This window comes from Cardiocondyla obscurior, linkage group LG15 (assembly GCF_019399895.1).
Source record: "Cardiocondyla obscurior isolate alpha-2009 linkage group LG15, Cobs3.1, whole genome shotgun sequence".
Classification (NCBI taxonomy): Eukaryota; Metazoa; Arthropoda; class Insecta; order Hymenoptera; family Formicidae; genus Cardiocondyla; species Cardiocondyla obscurior.
The window spans coordinates 4,981,571-5,009,148 of NC_091878.1; the positions used below are offsets into that span (position 1 = coordinate 4,981,571).

The 27,578-nt window shown below is 36.0% G+C and overlaps 7 protein-coding genes across 13 annotated transcripts; 3 read left to right on the forward strand and 4 right to left on the reverse strand.

Moving 5' to 3' along the window:
- The first annotated feature begins 1,665 nt into the window (after positions 1-1,665).
- Positions 1,666-4,871, forward strand: Mrps2 (mitochondrial ribosomal protein S2). Its single transcript, XM_070666879.1, has 3 exons — positions 1,666-1,856; positions 1,933-2,028; positions 2,156-4,871. The coding sequence occupies exons 1-3, from the start codon at positions 1,790-1,792 to the stop codon at positions 2,806-2,808; spliced, it is 816 nt and encodes a 271-aa protein (XP_070522980.1). The 5' UTR covers positions 1,666-1,789; the 3' UTR covers positions 2,809-4,871.
- LOC139108505 (dehydrogenase/reductase SDR family member 7) lies at positions 2,949-6,350 on the reverse strand. 3 transcript variants are annotated; one of them, XM_070666876.1, is made up of 8 exons: positions 5,975-6,350; positions 5,187-5,343; positions 4,884-5,036; positions 4,596-4,702; positions 4,108-4,347; positions 3,530-3,649; positions 3,246-3,412; positions 2,949-3,166 (listed from the first exon to the last, which is right to left on the reverse strand). In XM_070666876.1, exons 2-8 carry the CDS (start codon positions 5,308-5,310, stop codon positions 3,097-3,099), a joined length of 981 nt encoding a protein of 326 aa, XP_070522977.1. In that variant the 5' UTR covers positions 5,311-5,343; positions 5,975-6,350; the 3' UTR covers positions 2,949-3,096. The 3 variants fall into 3 exon arrangements, with proteins under 3 accessions (XP_070522977.1, XP_070522975.1, XP_070522976.1); XM_070666874.1 differs by having other exon boundaries at positions 5,531-6,350; XM_070666875.1 differs by having other exon boundaries at positions 5,752-6,348.
- A 262-nt stretch (positions 6,351-6,612) lies between these two features.
- On the reverse strand, positions 6,613-9,793 carry LOC139108506 (phospholipid scramblase 1). Of its 2 annotated transcripts, none has more exons than XM_070666878.1 (10): positions 9,678-9,793; positions 9,462-9,534; positions 9,245-9,376; positions 8,948-9,078; positions 8,749-8,844; positions 8,368-8,511; positions 7,937-8,148; positions 7,569-7,730; positions 7,225-7,371; positions 6,613-7,124 (listed from the first exon to the last, which is right to left on the reverse strand). In XM_070666878.1, exons 4-10 carry the CDS (start codon positions 9,054-9,056, stop codon positions 7,080-7,082), a joined length of 915 nt encoding a protein of 304 aa, XP_070522979.1. In that variant the 5' UTR covers positions 9,057-9,078; positions 9,245-9,376; positions 9,462-9,534; positions 9,678-9,793; the 3' UTR covers positions 6,613-7,079. The 2 variants fall into 2 exon arrangements, with proteins under 2 accessions (XP_070522979.1, XP_070522978.1); XM_070666877.1 differs by having other exon boundaries at positions 9,178-9,376.
- A 163-nt stretch (positions 9,794-9,956) lies between these two features.
- Tmem43 (Transmembrane protein 43) lies at positions 9,957-12,257 on the reverse strand. 2 transcript variants are annotated; one of them, XM_070666873.1, is made up of 7 exons: positions 12,156-12,257; positions 11,877-12,068; positions 11,554-11,786; positions 11,078-11,378; positions 10,715-10,920; positions 10,282-10,589; positions 9,957-10,096 (listed from the first exon to the last, which is right to left on the reverse strand). In XM_070666873.1, exons 1-6 carry the CDS (start codon positions 12,168-12,170, stop codon positions 10,307-10,309), a joined length of 1,230 nt encoding a protein of 409 aa, XP_070522974.1. In that variant the 5' UTR covers positions 12,171-12,257; the 3' UTR covers positions 9,957-10,096; positions 10,282-10,306. The 2 variants fall into 2 exon arrangements, with proteins under 2 accessions (XP_070522974.1, XP_070522973.1); XM_070666872.1 differs by lacking the exon at positions 9,957-10,096 and having other exon boundaries at positions 10,154-10,589.
- Positions 12,258-12,303: 46 nt separating this feature from the next.
- On the forward strand, positions 12,304-13,228 carry Mrpl23 (mitochondrial ribosomal protein L23). The gene is made up of 3 exons (XM_070666880.1): positions 12,304-12,457; positions 12,657-12,936; positions 13,014-13,228. The coding sequence occupies exons 1-3, from the start codon at positions 12,444-12,446 to the stop codon at positions 13,161-13,163; spliced, it is 444 nt and encodes a 147-aa protein (XP_070522981.1). The 5' UTR covers positions 12,304-12,443; the 3' UTR covers positions 13,164-13,228.
- An 85-nt stretch (positions 13,229-13,313) lies between these two features.
- Ttll1b (Tubulin tyrosine ligase-like 1B) lies at positions 13,314-16,685 on the forward strand. The gene is made up of 9 exons (XM_070666871.1): positions 13,314-13,676; positions 13,964-14,095; positions 14,173-14,238; positions 14,361-14,539; positions 14,676-14,862; positions 14,973-15,174; positions 15,377-15,607; positions 15,688-15,797; positions 15,872-16,685. Exons 1-9 carry the CDS (start codon positions 13,609-13,611, stop codon positions 16,008-16,010), a joined length of 1,314 nt encoding a protein of 437 aa, XP_070522972.1. The 5' UTR covers positions 13,314-13,608; the 3' UTR covers positions 16,011-16,685.
- A 754-nt stretch (positions 16,686-17,439) lies between these two features.
- Positions 17,440-26,055, reverse strand: Arr (low-density lipoprotein receptor-related protein 6). 3 transcript variants are annotated; one of them, XM_070666862.1, is made up of 11 exons: positions 25,749-26,055; positions 24,622-25,383; positions 23,986-24,377; positions 23,201-23,835; positions 22,806-22,973; positions 22,397-22,681; positions 21,002-22,223; positions 20,412-20,862; positions 20,016-20,331; positions 19,565-19,794; positions 17,440-19,376 (listed from the first exon to the last, which is right to left on the reverse strand). In XM_070666862.1, exons 1-11 carry the CDS (start codon positions 25,807-25,809, stop codon positions 19,003-19,005), a joined length of 4,896 nt encoding a protein of 1,631 aa, XP_070522963.1. In that variant the 5' UTR covers positions 25,810-26,055; the 3' UTR covers positions 17,440-19,002. The 3 variants fall into 3 exon arrangements, with proteins under 3 accessions (XP_070522963.1, XP_070522962.1, XP_070522964.1); XM_070666861.1 differs by having other exon boundaries at positions 23,986-24,380; XM_070666863.1 differs by lacking the exon at positions 25,749-26,055 and adding an exon at positions 25,544-25,685 and having other exon boundaries at positions 23,986-24,380.
- Positions 26,056-27,578: the final 1,523 nt, after the last annotated feature.

Sequence of the window (27,578 nt, forward strand, 5' to 3'; positions counted from 1 at the left end):
CTTATTAGAATAATCGGTAAATAATTAGAATAATAAGTTTTCATTTGCATCAGCTGCAGGTGCGCAACATGTATCGACTCGTGACAATTAACCGTCTTATTTTCCGGATAATTCTCGCGGTTACATAATCTCGCCGCTACGGACGCAATTGCTCGCAGCTTCCGCAAGTGTTTTATCTCCCTGCTAAAGGTGAGCTGTTCGAAGGAAATACCGCTGATGCCGCGGGTCCGGTCTTTCCCGGAATTCGCGTCGTTGATCCTGGAAGTATCGCGGGATTTCCTCTCCTTGACTTAAGCGACACGGTAACAATGTCGTCAGAGGAAACTCATTCGTGTCACACAAATTGATAAATAGTCTGGAGACAATATTGTTCTCGGTGTGACGAAACTTTACGACACTTTTGCATAGACGCGCATTATCGGAGATCCACGCGGAGCGAAAAATAACGCAAACAATCCTTTGACGCAACAGTTTTTTTACTGCACGCAAAATTTTACTCGCGTGACGTTAATATTCGCAAATAAAAAAATAAAAAAAATGATGCATGACGTTCGCAAGTTAAGTCATTACTTGTCTTTCTCGTATCTCTCTCTTTTTTTTTTTTTTTTTTTTTTAAGTCTCGACTCTAAATATGAAGACCGGCGTTTTATCGTCGCACGAGAATATCAATGTCTACATCAAGCGAGAATTGTAAGCGCCGGCAAATCGTGCGTTTAACGTTTGACTTGATATAATTGCTGGACCGTTCTCTGTTCACGGACGATCTATCGTAAAGTGCTATTCGAGCGGCTACGCGGCAGGATGCATTAAATGGTCAATCCGTTACTCGCCCCGTTACTTTTCCCTATTTTCAGCGTCTTCGTCCCCGATTCTCCTCGACTCTCACGTTCGAGCTTGGACACCGTGTCGACAGCCGGCCCTACATCAAGCAGAACAATAAACAAAGAGACAATTGTACATAAAACGCAATTAAAGCGCTCGCAGTCAATTTATTAACAATTAGTGACGGAATCATTATCTTTATACCTCGCATTCGTTTCTTATGCAACAATTAGAAAAATAGCGCCGACCTCGATCAGGTTCAACTTATCTCATCCGTATCAACGTGAACTAACTTCAACCTCGGTTTAAACTCATTTTCCACGTCCTTTCTGGCTTCAGGAATTAAGCCGAATCAAGGATTAATCTGTAACGATGAAGAAATACAGTAATTGAGCGATCAATCTACATCCTACATTTTATTATATCGTTAACACGGGCAAAATGCCTGATATATTTTAACATGCTCTCATATACAATAGAACAGTAGATATAGAAAGTTAACCTTTGCATCGCAGAATATTTTGTGCATTTATTTAATAGACCGACAACGTTCGGACTTAATTTTCTAATAAGAGACTATTTTATAATTTTGATACTGACCTATTTTGGTGTTCTTATTTCGAAGTGAAACAACTGACCGCGCGAATCCGTCATTCCGGAAGAAAGTAACGTTGATATATCTTTATTTGTAATTTTATTAAAACGTTAGAACGTTAGAGAGGTAATAACTTGAAAGTGGCGCATTCTAACGAGGACGCCGTCTACTCGTAAACCAATAAAATTCGATTCGGTGGAAAGAGAAGTCTTACCGACGTGCGCCGCGAAGGTAGACGTGCATTGAGTTTCCCTTCTTTACGTTTCACTTTTCGTGCGTCCGGCGAGCACCGTAATTTAGCCACATCAATTTACTCTTCGTTGTCAATATATTTTTACCTCACGTTGAATTGAAACTGAAACACGAAAGCTAATGAAATTAACGCCGACGTACATGATGTCGATATTTGCGAGACGAATACTTTCGTCCACCTGTAACTGTAATTATATACTTATTTTATACCGAAAATGTTTTGTCACAGCGACGTATTTGTAACGACACGTTTGCGTTTACAGTTACGAGAGATTGGCAGTGTTTGCAGCCTGTTCGTAATAATTATCTTCGACGATGTCAACTAATGACTCAGTCTCAGCCAAATACAAAGGAACCTGGTAAAGTTATAATATATAATAGTTTAATTCTTATTTCTATAACCTTACGATTGTCGAGAGATAAAATTTAATGTTATTTTTGTAGCGCAATACATTTTTTAACGTGTAGATCCGTCTAATGTTGCAGAGAGTTCAGAGATCACGTTAGATCCACTGACACATCCGGACTTCTTTCAAGTGCACAACTTATTCACGGTAAAAGATTTGTACAACGCAAGAGTACACTACGGACATAAAGATACCTCGCTGCATGAAAACATGGAAACGTTTGTATTTGGGTCTAGATTAGGGCATTTAATAATTGATTTAGATCAAACAGCTGAAATGCTGAAACAGGCATTGAATTTTGCTGCTCACATTGCCTTCCGAGATGGGATTATCCTTTTCATTTCGCGTAATCCTCAAGTCACGCATTTAGTAGACAAAACGGCCAAAGAGTGTAAAGAATTTTCTCAAACCCGATTCTGGCGAAATGGGCTGTTCCCAAATTCAACAAATCAGTTCAAAGCAACAACGCGATTGCCAGATCTATGCATTTTTTTAAATACTCTCGATACCGTTTTATCCGAACACACAGCAGTGAGACATGCAGCAAAAATGTGCATACCCAGCATTGGCATAGTCGACACAAACTGTAATCCAAATCTTATAACATATCCCGTGCCTGGAAACGACGATTCTCTTTGTGCCATTGAATTATATTGTTCACTGTTCAAAACAGCAATTTTAAGAGGAAAAAGAGCTAGAGAACGAATAATGCAACAAGCGCAATCGACATAAGTTTAATAATTTATAACTAAGCAAAAATGTATAAATGTACGTAAAAATATAGTAAATTACAATACTTTGAATTAATCAAATAAAACATTTTTTATCAATAAAAGAGAGTAGGATAGCAAAAAAATTATAAAACTAATACATAATATGAGAAATTTATATTTAATGAATATTTAATGAAAAATACACTTTATTTAATTACAGCTAATAGTATTGTATAAAAGTCTTCTTGCGCAGTTTATAACTGATCAAAAACTGCAAAAATTATTGAAATATCCACTGATAATATGGCTAGTCCTCTTTGGAAGCGTTAGCATCTCGTAATTTCAGCAAATATTTTCGACCAAATTTTTTTATTAACCTTTGTAAGAAAAAAAGAAAAAATCAGAATAGTATATTAGAATAAATTATTTCCACATAAAAAAGTAAAAGATGTATACCAGCTTATACAGTTCGGAAAGCAGTAATACAAATATGCAATTCGTAACGGGGACGTCGTGGCAATCCATACTTCATCCAGTTTGTTCGCAATCGCGACGGCCATTAAGATCGCGCAACGTTCCGCGCTAACTTTGCTTTTAGAAACATCCGTTGTTACGCCATATTTCTTAAAAAATTATAACGTATAGTTAACAGTTGCATACACGCACATATAAAATACATATGTGTAGTAGCAAATTTTTGCATTAATAGTTAAAAAAAAAAATCTTTAACAAAGTCGTACCTCGCCAAGTTTTCCCGTAAAGCTTTCGGCTAGAAAGTCGGTTTGCACTGGACCCGGGCAAACCATGGTAACGTGAATATTTTTATCAGGATATTCCATAAACAATGGTTTGAAGTAACCCTGCGAAAATATAATAATTTTTATTTTTTTATTCTTTAAAGGGTTACGAAACTTATAAACTAACAAGACATTATATACGCTATCCAAAGAAAGAAGCACACTTTTCACATCCCGCTGCTCACTTCCATACTCGTATATTTCTTACCTGCAAGCATCATTTCATCGAAATATTGAAACACTCGTTTTATTCCATCACACTCTCATACTCACATGCAACATACTACATGTCTCTTTCTTTCATACCTCATTCCAACAAATTTAAACAGCCTAAAACTCAAACATTTATATTACTAATACATTTACAAACATGCAAATAAAATATACATAACTAAACATGACATGCTTACATTTATGCACAAATATTAACGTTACATAAATTAAATTAACCATGCTATTGTGCCCTGGGATGCGAAAGTATATATTATAGTATTAATTATATGTTAAAAAAAAATACTTACATGTAAGGCGTGCTTTGTACCACAGTAGGTCGCAGACATCGGTATTGGAAGAATTCCAGCAAAACTCGAAGTATTAATGATTTGACCTCCGCCCACTTTTAGAAAGTGCTTGATTGCCTGTCTACTCAAGGACATAATCGAAAATACATTTAAGTCAAACATTTCTTTATCAACCGCTAAGTCGATGTCCGCCCATTTAGCTCTTTGACTGCGACCGGCATTATTAACAAGTATGTCCAACTGAAATGTAAAAATGCATATGACGGAACTATCCTAATTCAAATATATCAATGACAAATAATAAGTACGACAAATAAGTAGAGGTACGTAGTGGAAGGTCTTTGATAAGATATTAATTAAGAGATCAAATCCTGATATAGGCCAGGTCGGCGATAGGATTCTAACCGAGAAATAAAACTCCACTAAAATAAAACAGACCAAGAATATTTATCACCACGAGAAAATGTGGAACGTTAGAATGTATGTACTTTTCCGAATTTGTTAATCACATGCTGGAACACTTTCTCGTGCAAGTCTAAATCGAGGATGTCCATAGGGTAAACTTCTACATCGTCATCGGTCAAACATTTGTTTTCTGAAAAAAAAAAATTAAAAAAATGGAATTTAATTAAACTTTAGTGATTACAGAAGAACGTCGTAATGGCAGGAAATTGATTCCCTCGTTTCAAGTCGTGAGAGACGTCAGTTAGTCGACGAAGATCGCTAACGTAACGTGGAAAACTTAAAAAAAAAAAAAAAAAGAATATTGATTGTACCTTCTAAGCACGTCTTCTTTACTCTTTCTAATTCGGCGGCTCTTCGAGCAGATAGAATTAATTTGCAGCCCGCTTTGGCCAGCACATAAGCCAAATATTCTCCAATACCGGAAGACGCACCGGTTATCCACACCGTTTTGCCTTTTAACGAAGCTGAGTGCAACACAAAAAAAAAATAATTTAATCGACTCAATTGTGCATTTATTGCTTGCTTCGAATACCTCAACTTGCGAGAGATTTCGAAAGTAAATATCTTTTTAAAAAAATGCATTAAAAAATATGTTATTCTTTGGATGTACTCACAAACGGGTTTGCCGAATTTCTCCTTAAAAGCTAGCAGTATATTGCAGTCCAAGAAAGAAGGTAGCACGATGTAAATGGAATAATAAGCTATAAATAGCAGACCGGTAACTTCGAGCAGATCCATGATTACAAACTTATCTACCGCATGGAATTATTTCTGTAAACATAATGAAACGTTATCGTAGTTAGAAACAATTAGGAACATTAAGATGTCTACAACTTTATTTTCACCCCGAATAATGATACAGTTTTCTTGTAAATTTTTAAGTAAATTAAAATTATTGTATAGTTCCTAAGGTATTAAAAAAAAAAAAAAAAAAAAAAATTAAGAAAATAACACGCACAATGTACGTTAACTTCCCAGCACAATCGTGCACGAAATAAAGAGCTTTTTTTTTCTTTTTTTCTTTCTTGGTTCAAAGTGCATCCGTCAGCTCACTGATATATGACACAACCTTCTCTTTTTTTTTATTCGGTAACTCTCCTTGCTAAACTATTCTCTTTGTGTTGACTGTGAATCTATATACCGCTTTCAACGTAGATAACTCTTCCTTGACTTACTTACTTTTACTTTATCTAATTAGCTTTTTCGAAGTATTTGGTTAGCCGGCACTTTATGACACTTCGTCGTAGAAGTAAAAACCCTGATAATGAAACATTCACCGTCGACAAAACGCGAACTACGAAAAGGGCAGGAGTCTGAGCACAATGGGAAACACACAGGCTGCCTTTCCGTTTCACCGCCACGTAATACAAGTTTATACTGTCAGCGTATACAACGAACTCACATCGCATCCACGTGTGTATAGTATGCCTCTCGTTTCTCTTTCTACGTCAATCTCTCCGTTCGGGTCTCCCAATGGCCGATGAGGGTCGAACAAGTTCAAAGAGAGTGGATCGCGTGTTCCAGAAATAATGCAGAAAAAGATCGCGCCACTAGTGCGTGCACGAAGCGCGAAGAAAGAGTAGATATAATCGAGATAACGCGCAAACTCGATTTCTGCTTGAATCGAGACGCGGAGGACGGCAGGTAAATTGTAAATTCGCGGCACATACAGCTGATTGATTTCATCAGGCTCCAAAAGCCTTCCCGTTTCAAATTCTCATGTGCTCGAAATGTCACGGCGCCGTCGAAAATTCTTGACTCTTGCAGCTTGACAAAAACTTTTAGGCGTCTGGTATTTTCCGCCTCTCATATCGCCTGGAACCGTACAATCACGCGTGCAACTCTATTTCGAATCGCAATACCAATTATCAATCCACGTTACAGATAAGCGAGCCGTTCTACAACGATTTAATGCCGATACGGATAGTTTCGATAATTGTTTATCGGATAGTTTCGCCACCATATTCGCAGATACGAGATATGCTTTTAACGCGCGACGTTTTCTATTCGCATTGAAAGGAAGGACGAACAGCAATTAACTTATTTGCACCTCTGTTCTATAATATTTTATCATTCCTTAACAATATATAACTTTTATCGTGCACAAATATCTTCGGAAAATATATATATATTTCTTTTTTATTACAGAATAATACTTTTTAGATGCTTGCGTTGTGAATGAGCGAATATCGTTTTCAATGTCTCACTTTAAAGCTCGTAGGCATTCACGTGTCTTTTCACGGATTTTTTGGACATCTCAAAAATCAGTTTATATTTGTACTTTGCACTTTTGCAGTGAGTATTTATCGCGTTATGTGATACTAATTATGATAAGATGTAATAACTTATTTTCACTGTCGTTTATCATTTAAAATTTGCATAAAATTAGAATATCTTAACGTTTACGAATCTATTATACAATAATTGCACGAGCTCCATCAATAGAGGAAATCACGGTAAATATAATAACTTAAAAGTCGAAGGTCTATTTTAATCATAATCTTTTCTTATCTCGTGGATGCTCTTCTTATTCGTTGAAAATATACGTATTCCTGAAACACAAGAGCGATAAGATAAATAAATATACTTATTTGCAAATTTATATTGTACGTTTTTTTTATTTAATTGCAGATGTAAAAGTCGTTCGCTTACTATCAAAAATGATGCAGCGAGAAGCAAACTTTTTAGATTTACGTCCGTGTCTACCGGAAATGTGAGCACCAGGATATAATCGACTGCGAAATGATCCCAATGATGACTTAGTGAGGCGATTTGGCGCGATCCGTCCAACGATTTTACCTGAAAAGGAAAAAAAGTAATATAAAAAATTAAAAATAAAAAGATATTAAATATAAAAACATATAAGACTAATATAGATATAAGCAGTTGACGGACAACATAGAAAAATTATATAATTGTGTGCAAGATGTATGTTAAACTTAGCTGATTATTTAATATCGTTCATAATGGTATTCCACACAGATAATTCAATTTACCTGAAATTGCGCCTCCTTGTACATGCAACATCCACAAACTTTTGGTCCAGTAATGTTGCAAAGTGGTTCATTCATCGCATTGTATACAGTAAAGCTCGGCCCTATTAAGCTAAAATTCTCCTCCACGCTACCTATGAGAGTCGCGCATTCAATCGTAATTTTCTGTAAAAACCCAAAAAATGTAAAAATTAAACAAAATGAAAATGTCCATATTATATATCCATTATTATATATACAATTATTTCTTAAATTAGCACAAGAAAGAAATTTTATGCGTATGCGACATGTCAATTAATAATGTAAAATCCAGCATGATTACTGGGTCGTATAATATATCTGCTTTAATGCGGCTTGATGAGCCGATTTACCTGTCGAGAGCACGGCACGTGAATCCAACTGGGATCTTTCCGGATGACGAAGGCGGTCTCGCCGCTTTGATTCTGCAGGTTTAATACGAATCCCTTGTACCAGCCGCATAATCGCGACTGTGTTTCCCACGTAGATTCCGTGGCGAGAAACAGCGTTTCCGCGTGCGGCACTTTTACCTTGTACTGAATACCTTGCTCTCCTCTGCTTGTTACTACCAAGTAACAATCGAGTGCAAACAATATATTATACGCATTAAAAAATATACTTATTTCAATAACAAGCTGTATTTAATTAATTTACTTCTACTTAACTACGTCTATCTGTATATTTTTTGAATAAACACTTGAATATCTTCTCATTTTTGTTTTATTTATTTCTCATTTTAAATTTATTTATTTTTTTGTTTGGCGAAAAACGTATAAATACGTACTAGAAGTAATAACTTGGTGAATTTCCAACTGCTCAACACCATCCAAGAATTGCGTGCCAGAGATCATGTTTAGAGGTCTAGGAGTTGAGATCCAGTCGGGCATGTTGGAAAGTATTGGTCTACGGAAGAATCGACTTTCACCTTCTGTAAAAACGATGAGATAGTGCGTAAGAATAATTAAATCTTTCAAGTGCACATGTACTCATTATCGATTTTGCCGCATTACACAATCAGTAAAAAGCCGCATAACTATTCTAGCACATAATTAATTAGAATAATTGCTACATCTATATGCGATGAAATATATTTCATCGAAATTATTTTAACCGCTGACAGCCAGCCGACGTTACTTTGCCGTTCAGCGAGAAGCAATCTATTCACCTTCTGGTTGCATCGTGATGACATTAGCGTTCGTGTAAACGATCGGCACGTTTTCCTGCAGCTCTATCGTCTGCGTAGCCGCGCTCGACGTCGGCGCTGGTGGTTTCGAGAACAAAGAGAAAAATCATTTCTCGCGTTAAGATCGTTTCCTAAAAGAAGAGATGGGTTTGCGCGCTACAAAACGGCGATGTCTTGATACCGGTCACTTGCGATTGTTGTTGCTGCTGCTCGCCGTTATTCGCCGACATGTCGTTGAGCTGCTGTGCGTAACTCCGTTCTGCCGTCGGGTCCGCTTCCGTGTACCGCATAATCACAGAATGAAGCTCGCGTCTTCAACAAGATAAGAAACAATCAGGCGGAGAAGAAAGATGATCGAGATAGAAAGAGAAAGAAAGAAGGAGGAGGAGATCCTCCACCCGCAACTTCTACCTGTAAAAGCCGCAAAAATTAAAGCAACTTAATTGCAAAAAGGGCGGCCTGGCAAATTCGCGCTTACCACCGGAAGACTGGATCGCTCGCACATCGATTTCTGCTCGTTTCGTTATCGCAGATGAATTTATCGTTTATCTTCGGCGCGGATAAGCGGTATCTCCGCGTTATCGATAACATTTGTAACAAAAGCGCTGACCTAGACGCAAAAATTAATGACAGGTCTGCGAAAAAATCCACAGAAAGCGACTTTCATCGCGCTCTTCTTATTAGTCTGCACTCACCTGTGTGCCTTTCAATTCGTGTAACGTCCGTGGAACTCGTGGTATCAGACTATTTTGCATCTTATTATTAATTCTGCAATTAGAGGTGATATTTATATGTCGTGGAAATTGTGGCTGAAAAAGAATTCTTTTTTTTTTTCTTTTTTCGCTTCTCCTCTCTTTCTTATTACTACAATTAATTATACAAAATGAGAGTCATGGTTTAATTACACTTACACGTTCGCAATACGATCGTTCATCGATCAAGTTTCTTCATTTCCACCCGCGATCTGATTCGTACACGATTTTCAAGTAAGTAGCGAGTGAAATCAATTTTTGTATATATCCAATTAACGTTCATTGTTTTGTTGCAATTGTTCTCACGACAAGAGACCTCTCCAGTAAAATAGATTGATGGAATATTTGTAGCTCGTTACCGACGACCCTCCTTCAGATTATTTAATTTGAGAAAACTCGTACAGCAAGAAGCCCAAGAAAGCCGTAGAACTTTCCTGTTTTCAGATGCGTTTTCTCGCGCTGTCGCGTATTTCAACTGTGCTGCCGCTCGTGAAACTGTTCGAACCACACCCACACACTTGCGCGATTGGTAAAGCTACGCTACACTTTCGAAATTCGCAGCCAGTTTAGAAGTAAATCTATTTCAAATGTAAAATTTCAATAAAAAAAAATAAATCTTTTATTAATATACACAGTTATTTTTAATATAAAATTTTATTTAATATTTTAATAAAAGAATAATTATTTTACTACTTTATTTATTCACATTATCTTATTTATTTTACAGTATATAATATTAAATAAATTAGGAATTTTATTATACCTTAACATTAAGTTGACAGGTAATTTTATAATCTCCTGTAGTTATCACGTTGTTGAGATGAAGATCCCGATGTTAATGTCGAATAGATAAGTGGCAAAAAGGATGCTAATGCTAAACAGATACCGATTACTGGTCTATACCATATCCAGGCCAAACCTATCACCATGAGACTGACAGACATGGAGACTGACATAGTTAAAGATTCAACTACTACTATACCACAAAGGAACGTCGAGCTCGTTACAATTGTCTTTAATATATTTGCTAAACACGATGCCGCTATAAATATGATTAACCATCCGAGTCCTCTGCAATAAAAACCACGATGTTGAGTATTTAATCGTTAATTAATTAAATCAAAAGACTGTATTTAACTTTCAATTTACGTGCCATTAAAAATTACAAAGTGATTAATGTATTATACAGAAATTACCTATTAGCCCAGGTTCGCCAATAATTATGTACGCGTTCGAAATGGAACATCTGCTCTACCGATATTCTGTACCTTTGTTGAAGCAAAATTTCTTCACCGTCGGCTGTGTAATACGGTTTTATAGTGTCTTTTTCCAGTAAGCCGACTACCGAATAAACATCTCCGTGTTTGCCCGCGTAGGAAAATTGTAGTCTGAGGTCTCCCACCTATAAAGAAAGCAAGTTACATTACACATAGCACTTGAGTAATAAATCAACGTAAAAATTTACATTTATTAAATAAAAACTTAATTATATCGCATCTTAGTTTTTAATTAAAGTTATGGATTTTCCTTAGACGAGAATTTTTCACAAAAAAACATACTTGGGGATTCCACAAATCTACACTGTGGTAATACAATCCAGAATGCATTTTAATGGTTTTCTGTTCTGGCCGCTCATCGCTGGTGATCTCTATAAAGTCCTTGAATTTCGATTTCAATTCTGTGCCTAGTGTAAAAGCGCCGATCTTTACTTCATCTGCGACTTGTATTTGGCTTTTTATTGGTATTTCTTTTGGATTATGATGACCAGTACGAATGTAAAAATGATCTGAATCTACAAGTTTGTCTTTCCACTCTGTTGTATAATAATAATGTCTCTCTTCTGTTGTTATTCTTCCAAAACTAAAAATTTTAACGTTTAACGTTTGTTAAATGTATCGAAATATTGCAGAGCTTTTATTTTATAAAAAAAAAATAAAAATTAAGCTTTAATAATAAATTTTCAAGTTGAAGATAACTTTTTATTTGTAACTGACCTTAACAATTTCAATTATAGGCATGCAAAGTCTATTACTACCTTTGCTCTTCCTCAATTTCAACCCATTGGTACATCTGGACCCTTCTCTTTAATTTTATACTGGACATGACAATTCCATAATCTGGCTCAGTCAACGGCTCAGAGACCTGTAATGGTCCTGACAGATGCACCAAGCGGCCTTCATATTCAGATGCCTGCACCATTGAATTGGGAATTACGACTACGTTGCGCAAACCCTCGTTTATGGAATACGCTACTTTCAGAGCTCTACCCTGAAAAATCACAAAACGTATGTCTAATAAAATTACAAAATCTTCGGAAAATTAAATCAGTACAGTGACAAAGATATATCGTTAGTAAACCTCGTTCCAAAATAGAAGACACATTCCAGTGACACACATAATACACCCAATTACAGCTGTAAGCCATGACTGCTTTAATTGGTCCAAGATTGTCATCGACATTACATTCACGGATATGGCTTCTCTCGTTTGTCTTCCGTTAAAATAATTTTGGCGTAGTCCATTTATATTCCCCCTCTGCCGCTGGCCTTGCTACAAAGTATACACTCCACGAGTCTATCTCATTCTGTTAGTCTTAATAACTAACATAAAACAAGAACATTAAAAAAATGCACCTACATTTGCACGATACATCTCGACGCCGGTCGTAATCAATTGTTAGCGATCTTTCAGCAGACGACAAACGTGACGTCCAACTACTCCGACTCCGACATGTCGAATAGTTTATTAGCGGAGACTCGAACCACGCTTAGCAAAGAATCGAACTTTGCAAAGACCGTCGGTAACTAAAATCTCCGTAATAGCAATACAAACCACAAAGTGTGGTGGCTTTGGTTTGCTTGGAATGGAACGTTTATGAAAGTATTACTATAAATACGAGAGAACGTTGTATTACGTTAAAACACAATGTCAACGCGATTGTAAGTCCCGACAATATTTAATTCTTACAAACATTTTTATAGAATCCCAGATAAGTGGATAAACTAAAGAGAAACGGTCGGACAATCTTAACCTCAATTTGTTAATTATTTTTAGTTGTACTTTGCCGCGATATCGTGATACATTATTATTTAATTTTTATTGAATAATTTTTAATTGGTATATATTAATGTTATTCAGCTATCCTCTGTATCAAAGAGGCAATCCGCAATTGAGAATTTTTCTACCCAATTTCTGGATTAAGCTAATTGCACCTGAGGAAAAGCAGCTTCCAAACATCGTACAGTTTCACTGCTCGATGCAAATGACTAAACATGACATCAAGAATTATTTGGAGAAGATTTACAACGTTAACGTAATTCACGTGAGGACGAGAATAGTTATGGGTGAATTTATAAAGGACAAACTACAGGGTTCAATCATTAAAGAGGACGACAGAAAAATAGCTTACGTCATATTGGTTAGATTTACAAACGTTCTTTATTTTTTAGAACCATATTTCGAAGTTAAAATCAACTTTGACATTTTTTTTCATAGCCAAAAGACCAGTCGTTCGTGTTTCCGAGCTTGTTCAAGGATGTAAAAGAAGAAATTGATAAAGATACTTTAAAATCAGCTAAGAAGGAAATGCAAAGTTATATAGAATCCAACAAAGCACCTGGAGTACCTACGTGGTTTAAATTTTAATATGTATATAAATATTTAAGGATTTATCAAGAATTATTATAATTAATAAAATATGTTTATTAGTATGCTCGAAGTTATTTAACTCCTTTACAGTTAATGCTAAAATTGTGATAACAATTTTGTTTTTTTTTTTTCCTTTAATTATTAAATCTATAGCAGTTTTCTTTAATGTAAAGAAAGCAAGAGTAAATGCACGTAAACCTTACACTTTGTAATGCCTAATGTTATTAAAATGTACATTAACAATTAAATAAATTAATATTTAATTCTTAATTACAATTAAACAAAAAACGATAATTTAATCGTGCGCTCGTTATATAAGTAGTTGAGAAAATCAAAGTAAACCAAGTAATAATGATAATGTTTGATTTCGCGTCAGTCTTCCATCAATTAACAACAACGTTATCGATTAAGCAAAGTCGTTTGTATGTAATATCGAAGGAACATGGCATCGTACGCGGCTACGGAAAACAAACGATCTGCGAATTCCAACCTCTGCACCGTTTACGGCAGGTATATAAAATTTGTGATAAATAAATGTATAAATCACATTAATACTCGGAGGTGGTTAATGAGTTATTATAAAAATCTTAAAATTATCTCGAAACACATAAAGATTTGCATAAATAATTAGAATTAATTTGCATAAATAATTAGAATTATTTTTGCAATGACTTTCAGGCATATTTGAAACGAAACCAAGCAAAGCAGCAATCTTTTAATTATTTACAACAACGTATTGCTAATTTAATTTTTTTCTGGCCGCGATTAGAAAATTAATTGCATCATAATTTATATAGAGTGCCGTCAGTCGGAATGGATCGCACTAGGATTACATTTTGCACGGACGTGGACAAGTCTGTAATTGTGCACAACTTCGAGAAGCGTGGCTGGACGCAAGTCGGTCCGGAAGACGATTGGAACTTCTATTGGTAATTATATAAATTAGCAGTTAACTTCCAATTTGTAGGTTTACCGGAAAACTTTTATGATTCATTATTTATCGTAGGGCCGTTACTCAGTCTTGCAGAAGTATCTTTAGCGTGGAAACCGGATACAGGATGGATGACAATCAGTAAGACGTTTTATAATTAATTAAAAAAAAATATAAGTTATTCTACTAATAATGAAATATTAAAATAAAGAAGCTTAAGTTTTAAATTAAAAGTTTACGATTTATATACTTGTTTGCGCTAGAATCATTAATCACTTTCCAAATCATTATGAGCTGACGCGCAAGGATCTTCTGGTAAAGAACATCAAGCGATATCGGAAAGACTTGGAGAGAGAGGGAAATCCTTTAGCAGAACGCGCAGAGGGTCCAGGCAAATATTTGTACCTCGATTTTATACCCGTTACTTTTATCTTACCGGCCGGTAAGGTCATACTTTTTAAACAAAGTTTCTAAAAATTAGATTGTATGATTTGGAGACACATGATCAATTACTCGGGAAAAATCTCGGGTAAAAATAACTTTGTTTTTGCATTATATGGATTTATGCTTTATTGTAGATTACAATATGTTTGTGGAAGAATACCGCAAGTCCCCGCAGAGCACCTGGATCATGAAACCGTGCGGCAAATCGCAGGGTGCTGGCATATTTCTCATTAACAAGCTGAGTAAGCTGAAAAAATGGTCACGTGAAGCAAAGACCCCGTTTAATCCGAATTTAACGAAAGAGTCGTATGTAATATCCAGGTAATACATGCAATTAATATAAATTCAATCAAAGATACTTCATTTATGATTATATTCTGAGATTTTTGTGATAGCTTAAAGTTTTCTTTTTAATATTTCAATCACGGCAGGTATATTGACAATCCGCTGCTGATCGGTAGCAAGAAATTCGATCTTCGATTGTACGTTCTCATCACGTCATTTCGGCCGCTCAAAGCGTACCTTTTTAAATTAGGATTTTGTCGTTTCTGCACTGTTAAATACGATACCAGCGTTCAAGAACTCGATAACATGTACGTTCACCTGACGAATGTGTCTGTACAAAAGCATGGCGTATGTATCATGCATTTTTCAATTAATTATTCATTCCTTTAAAAATATGTTTATAAAATATTACTTTTAAATTGGATTATTTAAACAGAGTATTAAACATTTAAAATTTAGAATAAATTCAATAATATACATATAATTTTAAAATTCTAAGTTTGCGTGAATATTCTTTGCTCACATAAGAATTGTTAAATGATAATTTCAGGATGAATATAACAGCAAACACGGCGGTAAACTGAGTGTGCAAAATCTGCGTTTGTATTTGGAAAGTACACACGGAAAGGCGGTCATAGAAAAGCTGTTCGCCAACATCTCTTGGTGCATTGTGCACTCGTTGAAAGCAGTAGCACCGGTGATGGCAAATGATCGGCACTGTTTTGAGTGTTACGGATACGATATAATCATCGACAACAAGTTAAAACCATGGCTAATTGAAGTATGTTAATTTCTTCAGTTTTATCATTCGCCGCTATGTCTTTCAATAAGGAAAAAAAAATTAATTTTGGATTTTTATAGGTAAATGCCTCGCCATCTCTCACATCTACGACGGTGAACGACAGAATTTTAAAGTACAAATTAATCGACAATATTTTATCGGTGGTTCTTCCTCCGGATGGTATGCCCGAGTAAGTATACGATACTCATAAAAAAAAATCTCAAGTAAATTTACAAGATAAAATTCGTGATTGGTTTCATTTAGTGTAAAATGGAACAAATCACCTTCCTCCGAAGCTTTGGGTAACTTTGAGTTACTGCTGGATGAAGAGTTGGCGATTCAGGACGAGAGGGAAAATTTATCGAGCAAGTATCGCGGCTCTTCTCTCAACAAGTGGAAATAGATCTCATTCTTCTATTATTTGTTCTAATAAACTTTTCAAAATTTTATTTTCATATTTTTAATGTAAAATATCAACAGTATTGGATAATTTACGTGTCTATTATTAAATTTATTCAGTATATTCGCTTTGTATATACCAATCAATCGCATCAAACTTATGGAGAACATTTTTCTAAAAGACGTTAACAAACAAGTTTATTCACTGTATAAATATGCTACACAATACTTGCGCAAGTGGACGCACGCGCGCGCATCAAATGCGAAGATGTAAAAATAATATAGGCAGTAATATTTTTCAGTCTTTCGCGCGTGTAAAATGAGAATATTAATTTATCAGTACGCTTTCTTTTCTTTTTAAAGGCCGTTTCAAAATCGCAATGCGAGGTAGAAGTCCTTGCGATTCTTGCGTAATTTGTACAAGCTGTGATACAATCACGCATATCGTATAGGACTATTGTATATTTTATGGCACATTTCCCGAAATACGGCGATTATTAAAAGCGTTAAAAACGGAGAAGAACGAACGGTGAAGCGAGATTCATAAATTAAAACTTGAAAAAATAAAAAAGAAAGAAGATTCTTAAGTAAAATTAAAGAATAAAAAAACTTGAACTTTCTCTAATTTATCTGAAAGAAAAAAGAAGTAATGAGAATGCAGTAAAAAAAAAAAAAAGAACGCAATATTTAAAAAACGAATAGAAACGCATACACAGATAAATAAATTTGGAAAATGCGAAGAACATTTTTTACGAAGCAACATAAAAGAAAGTTTCAGATCTGATTTCGCTTTTGTTGCTCGTTTGCTCGCCATATACCCGTTTATACAGAAACGGATATGTGCATTTTAACCATACGCCAGTTCTGCATTAATACTGTATATATACATCGTATGACAGTTGTAATGTAAATGTTATATGCATAATATACATCGGTTATTGCTAAAAAAATTTTGATTAACGTGTAATTCCTAATTATTGCATTTAAGTTATGAGTGTAATGTCTGAGTGTACAAAGATAAGTATTATATGTAAAATCCTTGTCCATATATTTTGTAAAAGATAACGATAACGATAACGATCGAAAGAATGAATAAAATTTTAACAGGAATGTAATACTTAATAAAATAAAAATATTTTAATTAGCAGAAAGGCAAACATCGTTTTTTTTTCTTTCTATCGTACCTATGTTTGTGAGAAGAATTACAAATACGATACCTATGTGAAACTGTCACCTTATTAAATTAAAAAAAGAAAAAAAAACGGAAAATGTTATAAATTTGGCAATAAAATATATATGAGACGCAGTTTTTGGTTAACTGCCATATTGATTAAAATGTGAATAACATGTCATGTGTTGTTAACGATGATGCTAATAATAATATGATATACTTTGATATCGCAATTAATATAGATAAATGCATGCCTATAAAGTACTTGCGAAGTAAAAAAAGAGCTTAACGTCGCCGAGATAAAAATTTTCCTAATATCTCCTTAAGTTATGTACATTTGTTTGCAAATATAATCTAGTACAATATTATAGAAACTGCACTTAAATATTTACATTGCTACATTAAAATTATCATTCTATACATTGCATATTATGAAAATGCATAGCAGGCACAAACGGTATTACGCTAGTCTGTTACAGAACGCGTCGAGAAATATAGCTCCATTCACGTTATTTTTTTTTTCAATATAATCCAATAAAAAAGTTTAATTTACATTCTACAATTAAAAAAAAAATGTATTATAATTGTTATAATAAACGTTATTAAACTTTGGACGGGGAGAGCTTAAGAGCTCTAAATACACCTATTTAAAGAGTATAGCTATTCTCTAGCAGACTTAGCTCTTTCTCGACTTGCTCATTTTTTATGTAATTTGGGAAAACATGTTCCACTAAAAGAATTAATAACTTATTAATATGCATATCAGTAAATCTTATGTGAAGAACAATAATATTTCTTTATCAGTCTAAAAGTTTTGCCCATTATTGTTTTTCAGTTCAACGCATAAAGGCCATTTAATTACATAATATATAATGTAAATATATATAATTATATACATATATATATATAATGCAATTATATATAATCTTATATAATTATATATATACAATATTATAATTAAATTATGACTGTTTTCAACCTTAAATTAATAAATTATTACTATAATGTTACGAAATTATTTCTTTGGAAAGCTCTACGTTTCGAAATTTAAAGTTTAAAAGAGAATCAAATTAACAACATTATTTTTAGTCCGTAACAAAAGTTTTGTTCTAAAAATAATTATCGTTAAATTAAAAGTAATTTTAAATTCAGAAATTTAAATGCTTTCTCATTTCACTGTAACACGTTCTATTGATACTATTTATCTTAAATTTATATTTAAGATTAAACATACTAGTAGTATTTACAACAAAACTTCGTTATTATACTAATAGTGATTAAACAGCAAATTCAACTAATACACTGGTGCAAATTAAAGTAAATTGTATGTATGAATATAGTCTAAATAGTATATACAGACATTAATATATTTAGGTATAAAAATATATATATATATATAGAAAACATAAATAAGTGCTTTATGAATAAAGTGCTCTAATGCAATCTATTAAATAATAAGATGACCCATATCGAGTAACTAAACTCAACTGCTTATAAACACAAATGTTTCTATAAACCAGTATATAACAATTTTTAATATATAATATGCACTAGTATATCCATTTGAATTCGCTATATGACAAAAGTAAAACTTTAAAACCATGTACTTTTATCATATATTTTTAAATATTATTCCGTAAAAACTATCGAGTTCTCCACTTGAATTCTCAATTACTTATCTTCGAGCGCTTTTATTAAAGTTTTTATGCGCAATAATTGATTTAATCGAACATAAGTAATGAGATTTAAGTATCAGAGATAAAAAGAATACTGAAGATAAATGCAAAAATAGAAGCACCAGAGCATTTCTATCTCAGATTTTTTTTTAAGGCACTGGTGAAGGTGGGGGTGGTAAAGGACTAAAATACGTGGACGATCTGGAACTCGGGGATGGTGGGCAACTAATTGCTGCGTCACTATGATAGACGGATCGTGGAGTGGGCGGCGGTGGAAATGGTTCGCTTTCATACCTATAACGAGCTGGATAATTGCTGTCCGACTCATCACAGACGTCAGTACTACACGGAGTTGGTGGTGGCGGTTGATTGATACTTCTATAATGTCGATATGGCTTGTAACGCGACGCATTGCTGCTCGAACATCGAGTCGAGCTGACGATCGTCGCTGGACTTGGCGGCGGATTGAGAGTTTCTTGAGGATATCCACCCGTGGAACTTCCTCTAGTAGAACTTGACGCACCTATCGATGTTATTAATTTCAGATAATATTAATAATAAATTCAGTATTTTTTTTCTAAAAAGGTTTCATAAATTTAAAAAACGTTCTGCTATAAAAAATATTATAACACAAAAATAGTTAATATATATAAACTTTATATATCTAAAAAATGGAGTAAAAAATATTAATTGTATTCTTTAAAAATGCACCTGTAATATGACTGCGGTCATAACTAGAACCAAGGCTACTTCCATTCAACATGGACATCCTTACGGCTTCCATTCCAACCTTGAGGCCTCCACTTCCTACTCCATCTTTCCTGTTTTTTTGTGAAACAAACATTGGCTTCACTATCCGACTGTTTGAGCTAGGTTTTGGCGATAATGGATCGCCCGCCGAATCATGTAGTATATCAGGCAGACCCTCATTTCCGACAAACCTAATAATATAATAATGTAACAATAAATATTTGCTTATTTTTAATTAAAAAAAATTAATTTTTTTTATATTACCTACATTAAAGTCTATTTACAGTTATTAAATTTAAAAAGAAAAATAAAAAGTTAATTTTATATGTAAGAATACATTACAAAATAATAAATATTCCCCAAAAAAAAAATTATTCTTAGATTATGTGAATTTTATTAATATGATAATAACCTTTTACGGCAGTAGTAATAGCTTAAAACACCTGCTGCGAGTAAGAATAATGCTGCCAGAATAATAAAAATATAGGTTGTCTTGCTAGATTCATTAATTCCAGGTCCAGCGTTCTGACGATGTGGATTGTGCGGGCTAACACAAGCCGGCGGTAATTCGTCACTGCCATCGGCACAATCATCCCAACCATCACACAATGATGATTCAGAGATGCAGACACCATTTCCGACACATTGAAATTGACCGGCTTGGCAACATTGTGCTTCATCCGAACCATCCGGACATTGCGGTGTTCCGTCGCATACCCAAGCCAATTCTACACAGAAACAAACAGTAATAATTACTTATGTATTAATATTTCTAATTATTAATAAAAATGAAAAGAAATGCGTTTACCGATACAGTGATTCTGACATCTAAATTGATTGCGAGAGCACGTCGGACATCCTAGCTCGTCACTACCGTCTGAACAGTCGGTTTGGCCATCGCATTTCCATGTAGCTGGTATGCAATCCTTGCTCACAGCTGCGTTCGGAGCAGCGCATGTGAAGTGATCATTTCCACAGACAGGCGCCGCGCGACAAGTTCGAGCGTCATCAGATAGAACTAATGACTTCGGACATGAACAACGAGGCAATGTTGTAGCGGTCTCATCGGCAACAGTATTAGTACCGACGCAAAAATGCGAACAGCCACCGTAATCATTAAATGGACTGCACACGTGTGTTTCCATAAGCGAGTCTTCAAGCATATTGACTGCAATGAGATCCGTGAATACGCGTCCTGTTGTCATATGCGTACTTCGTCTAATAGTTCCATCAAATGTTTTGTTAATGCGTTCAATCATCTATCAAGCAATATATAAAATAAGTATACATATTCTAAAACTATTCTAACTTCAAATTTTACTACTGAATAAAGTCTCGGTTTAAGAATTAATAACCAAAGACAGATTCAGAGTTGGCAATAAAAAAATTATCACTCACCTGTGCGTCGCGATCGTACCAATAAAGATAAGTAAAAAGAACAGCTAAATGTAGTGCTGGACCCTGTGTGGTGGTGGCCAAAAGCTTACGATTGCCACCCTCAAAATTTGAACATTCAATGTGCCTACCATACGCCCAGTAGATGACATACGTTACGGTATCTACCGTCAAGCCGGTGGGTAATTCTGGCAAATCGCCAGCGACCACATGTCGTTCTTTGCCATCCATTTTACTGCGTACTATCCGCTTCTTGCCTACATCCGTCCAAAAAAGCAATCTCTGTTGCGAATGGATCGCTATGTGACGTGGCTTCTCGCCATCACCTTTCACGACAACGCCGAGAGCCGAACCGTTGTCTAATCGCGTGACATTGAGAGCATCGTTTGCCGAGCATGTCCAAAAGAGCAATCTTCCGAGTGAGTCCAGTGCAAGATCAAATGCATGTCCGTTTCCAAGGGACACTACAACCGTCCCACTGAGTTGCTGCTGCGTGCTGTTCTCCAAAGCACGACGAATTGTCGCGCGACCATCAATCCAATAAACATGCTGCGTTATCGGATCGAATTCGATTGCACGAATATTCTTCAAACCTTGTACACGCAATGTTACATCCGCACAGTCATTAGTTTGATCAGGTAAATAACGTGCAATTGTAGTGCGTTGACTATATATCATAAAATGCCGTGGCGCTAAGCAGGTCCGATTATCACGCGCCAGATTGTAATGCGTGGGACACGCACATCTGTGAGTGACGGACGTACCACCGTTTAACCCAGGCAGAGCGATGCAAAGGTGGCTGCAATTGCCATTTGCGACTGCACATGGATTCGAACCGGCTTGTCGCGACGCATGAAATACTTTCAAATCCGTCACCGATGCTAGATTATTATGAATCTTGGTACGATTTGTTCCAGTAAGTTTATCCGATCTTTCAACATCACCTGTGTTCCAATCCGCCCAGTAAATGTAGTCTCGATACTGCGTAACACTGAACGGATAAACTATGTCACGCGAAATTATAACATCCTTCCGTTGCGTTAGTAAATCAAAATAGTCAATTGCAGGTATGGAGATGTCGGCCCAATATAATTTACGCCCCATATAATCGATTGTTAGACCGTTTGCTCGGCCGATTTGTGAAACTATCACTTGGCGTTCAGTACCATCTAGTAATGCCCTTTCGATACTGCCGGTATTGCTCCATTCGGCCCAGTATAAATGACTAATAATAAATAAAAATATTAAGCAAGATTATACCAATTACAAATTAATCTCGAGATAAAACATTTCTATTTTAAAAATATATTTTATATTAAAATTAAATTAATTTATTAATTAAAGTTTAAAAAATAATTCTAAATTGTATGTAATTAAATAAAAAGATGCAAAACTCACCCTCTGTAAGGATCTACAGCAACATTCTTAGGTTCAAACAGATTTTGCCACAAAAGTATCTTTCTACTGCCCCCTTTTATTCTCATCATCTCTATTCTGTGTGTAATGGTATCACTCCAGTAAAGATTATGTGCAATCCAATCGAATGCAATACCTTCCGGTGATTCCACACCGAGATCGACTACCTTTTCAATATCTGATCCATTTATGAAGGCACGTGTGATAGTTTTCAATTTAGTATCCGTCCAATAAATGCGATTCTCAGACAAATCAAAATCTATAGCGCTAGAAATGTCATTGTTTCAATTTTAATGAGAAATTTCAATAAATACTTATAATTTATACATAAATATGCACGTATGTTTTTTCTTTATGGTAATCTAATATTCAACATTACAGCTATACTAACCTTACGTCTTTGATACCAGTGACTGGTATAATATTATCATTATTGACATTCTCAATACTGATTCGGCCAATGTTTTCTTTTCTCGAGTACAATAAAAAAGCATCCGGCACGACGCAAGTGCGCTTGTCCTTGGTCAACTCGTATCCCATCTGGCAGGCGCAGACATACCTGAATATATTTTTATTTTAGTAAGTACAATTTTTCGTGAATGGTACAAAATTTCGTGAATAAAGTGTGATGCAAATTCTATTTTAATTTTATCTTTCTCTAGATTAATTTATTTCATAGCGCGCGGCAAAAAATACGACTCTTTGTTCTAAAATAGCCTCAATCTATCTCATAATGAATATCGGCAAATGTCGACGAAAAATTTTCATAATTTCAGTACTACGCACCTGTTGTTAGGCTTGTTAAAACAGAGATGACTGCAGCCACCATTGTCGCGAGCGCACGGCGAATTGCTGGTATTTAATCGACCAAGATGTATAGCCTTGATTCCCATCACATTAGGTAGCTGGTCGATAATGGCTTCACGTTCGCCACCAGTGAGTTTGTGCGCCCGATCGATGCTGCGACGCTGCCAATCGGTCCAATACAGATAATCACCCAGTAGGGTGAGACCGAACAGATGCGGCAAATTGTCGGTGATGACCTCACGCCGATCGGTTCCGTCCATGTTGGATACTTCGATTTTATCAGTCTTTGCATCACACCAATATACCTTATTGCGCTCAAGATCCAAAGCGATGCCATTCGGCCAAACGATATCCTTGGAAACTAATAACATGCGCTCGCTACCATCAAGATTACTGCGTTCGATTTTCGGCCGCTTCTCGCTCCAATCAGTCCAGAACATCCAGCCGTGTTCAGGTGCGACTGCGATCGCTCGCGGCTCAAACAAATCATCGTTTATTAACACTCGCCGGTATTTTCCATTTAGTCGCGCTACTTCAATCCTATCGGTCCCGGTATCGGTCCAATAAAGATTGCGAGCGATCCAATCAATTGCAATACCGTCTGGATTTGTTACCTATAAAAATTAAAAGATAAAAAATTAAACATAAGACAACAATATAATAATGAGTAAAATTGCAAGACTCGTGTAATGCACGATATTATTTTAAAACAAAAATGCTTCGAGTAAAAATTGTCAAATATTAAAAAAAGTACGTCTGCATACCTCCGACGAAATTACATTCTCCTGGTTTAACCCATCGAGAGAAGCTCGTCTGATTGAACATGTTTGTTCATCAGTCCAATACAGCAACTCGTCTACTGGATCGAAATCAATTGCGATTGCATGTTTAACATTGGCAAGCGGTAACACGAAATTTGTATAGTCGGGCGAATCCAAAGATATCCGACAGATTTCGGATCGCTGGACAATCAGTAACAGCTGTTCTGGTCTCTTAGCGCAAGTATATTTATCAATCAGCTTGACGCCCGTAGGACAAGCGCAGCTATAACCAGGTTCCATCGAACTCAAGAGACACAAATGAGAACAATTGCCATTGTTTCGTTTGCAAGGGTTATCGCCACTGGGTTGTCTTTTTGCGTCCCAAACTTCAATATCTCCTGGCGAAAAGACTGTACTTAAATATTGCATAAACAAAAACAATATATAGATAAAAAAAAAAAATTAATAAAGACATAGAATCAATATAAAATATAATCATATAAAAAAATATATTCTTTATATAAAGAATTAAATTTAGATTTAACAAAATTAGCGTGATCTTAAGCTTCTCGACAACTGTAACAAAACATTTTTAATATATTTGTTCAAATTAATATCATTACAAAATCATTATAGTACCAGGTATATATTCGCCGTGAAATAGTTCGCGTGGGTGTGACTGCGGTTGATTCAGATCGTACGAGTGGATACACCAAGTCTTCCAGTCGGTCCAGTAAAGACGATTGTCAAAAAATGTTATAGCGAACGGGTAATCCAAGTTACGGGTGACTATTTTTCGTCTATTACGGCCATTGTAATCCATCACGGCGATGAACCACAATCTACCGTCCGCCCAATAAATCAGCTTGTTTTCGTAATCAATTGTCAGGCCATTTGGCCAGAATATATCGTCCGAGACGATAATCTCGCGTGTACTCTGATTACCGTCCATTGAAGCGCGTTCAATTTTAGGCACATCGCCCCAATCAGTCCAAAAGAGATATCCTTCCATTGGCGCCAGGGCAATTGCACGCGGCTGATAGATTTCCGTCCAGAAGAGCACCTTTCTATTACGGCCATCAATGCTGGTTACCTCAATTCGATTTTTCTCACCATCCGTCCAGTACAACTTATCCGTAAACCAGTCACAAGCGAGACCGTCCGGGGATATCAAACTAGAATTTACCACCGTCGTTCTCTCACCAGTGTGCGTGCCGTTATAGCGTATACATTGTATCATCTCCAGACCACTGTCAGACCAGCAAATCAGGCCACGCTTGTAAAAGAAATCGAGCGATGCACCTTCCGACAAATCTTTGATGATGACGTTAACCTTATTGTTGCGAGATATATTAGCCACCCTGATATCCTTGTGAGTGGCAAAAAGAAGAAGAGGCGAGCCTAAAAACCAAAAAATAACATTAATTTTATTACAAAATAATTTTTTTTTTTAAATACGACTAATTGATCGAGAAATATTAAAACTAAAAATACAGATAATGCCACAAAAAGAGAAGAAACGTAGAGATAAAGCGCGATACAACGCGCGTACAATACTTACACAAACATTTAGCATATAGACAAAACAAACATCAACTACGCTCATATTTGTCTGACGATACTGCTCGGTAGAAAATGAAAGATGCAATTTAAGAAGAAGAAAACGGAGGAAAAAAGTTTGAGAAAAAGAGAACGAAGAAAAGCCCGCGTCTGAAAGGAAGAATATCCATTTTAGAAAAGATTGAAGAACGACGGATGCCACCTACCATCGCAGGAAAAAATGCCGCAGCAGAAGAGGCAGGCGACAAAGGGCCACGCGTACTTCATGGCGCAGAACTCGTTCTATTCGCAAATTTCACGTATTCTCGTTCGAGGAAAGATCGCGGCCGCAGCCGCGTATCATCTCGACGTTGCGTGAACGAGAAAATTGTTCCCGAGCGGCGATACAAACACAGTTTTCCCCGCGTCACCGGCCATTTGTGAATTCGGACATTTGTGACTGAGGCGTCTCGGAGACGCTCCGAAGTGCTTCGCGTAGTTCGATGCTTCGACGGTGCTGACGCTACTACCATCCAGTGGTCGCAGATTTTAGACGGGCAACATACGCACACTAGGCACAATGCCGTGTCCGTGTGTGCCCGTAGCGTCTGCCTCGGACGCAGAGAGTCGAACTCGGAATCGCGGCTTCCACGCGTACAGATATAGAGACTCGTCCGTGTGAAGCCAGCGTTTCGGCTGCCGTCGGATAGAAAAGAAGGCCGGAACTATACACTGTCTGTCCTACTCTTTCGCGGCGTCGCCGGCAGTTATCACAGATTCGCTTCACACTAACATCACCGAGTTATAAGATGAGAGCAGAAATATAAACTTAACAGTAAAATAAAAAGATTTTGTAATGATTTTATAATTTACTAGAAGAAACCATGCGCGCGCTATTTTTTTAAAAACCGCAATTACAAACTACGGAAAAAAAATCATGTCTTACCAATCTGTATGTGTTTCAGCAGAGTTCTAAAGTTCTGCCGGTGACTGTAACATAAAATAAAACATATTAATGTAGATATGTTAGCATTTAAATTAATGTAAAGATAAAGCTTAATTTTAATAAAGATTGTATAAAAAAGAATTAATTCTCACCAAAAAGTTGCTCCGCCGATGCCTGATACCCTTCCTGGTTCTCCTCCTCTTCTCAGGATGTCTGCGGAATGTCGGGTCGGTCCTTCAATGCTAGAGTATTATCTGAAACAGAAAAATTACGATTAATATTCTGTTCCGTTCGATGTCTTATTGAGCTATCGATTTCTTGAATCAAAATCAAAAATTTAACGAGAAAGGCGATAACGCGTTCTAAAGCGCGGTAAAAATAAAACGCGGGATAGTGAAATTATGATTAATATTCTGTTTTATTCGATTATTATTGAGCTATCGATTACTCAAGTCAAATTCAAAAATTTAACGAAAAAGGTGGTTGCGTGTTTTGAATAACGGTAAAAATAAAAAGCGGGATAGTGAATACCCCGGTGGGTAACACAAGGGGGAACGAATATCCCGCGCGATAGTAGGGAAAACATTGAAGGGGTTGGGGGAAGTTTTCGCGGTCATTCTACCGACGACTTTTGACCGCGCAACAAGGTGACGTGGACCTCGCTTGAAGTGACAGTTAGATTCTTGTGTCGGGATTCAAGGTTAATAGGAAGTGTCGTGGACTATCCCGCGAGTGTCTACCGCGGTAGGAATATTTTATATCGCGGCGCGTTTTATACCGGTGCTTCGTGCAAGTTTTGTGTCGTTCGTTACACCGACCGAAGGATTAAAGTGACAGTTAGACCGCGCTTACGTCTCAGGGTCGTGTTTAAAGATTTAACGGAAGTGTCGTGAATATCCCGCGAGTGATCTAGTGCGCGGAGAACGTTATTTTATTATAAAACAAGGATGCTTTTTCGTGATCGGAATATTGTTTCGCGCTTTCGGGATATAGTAATTCGCGTTTCAATTTATTTTTTAATTGATCGTCGTACAGCCCGGAGTATTCGTCGGTCCCTCGCGGAGTGTCGTTTTCTGTTTCGTTAGACGTGACTGATAGTGCGTGCGCTACT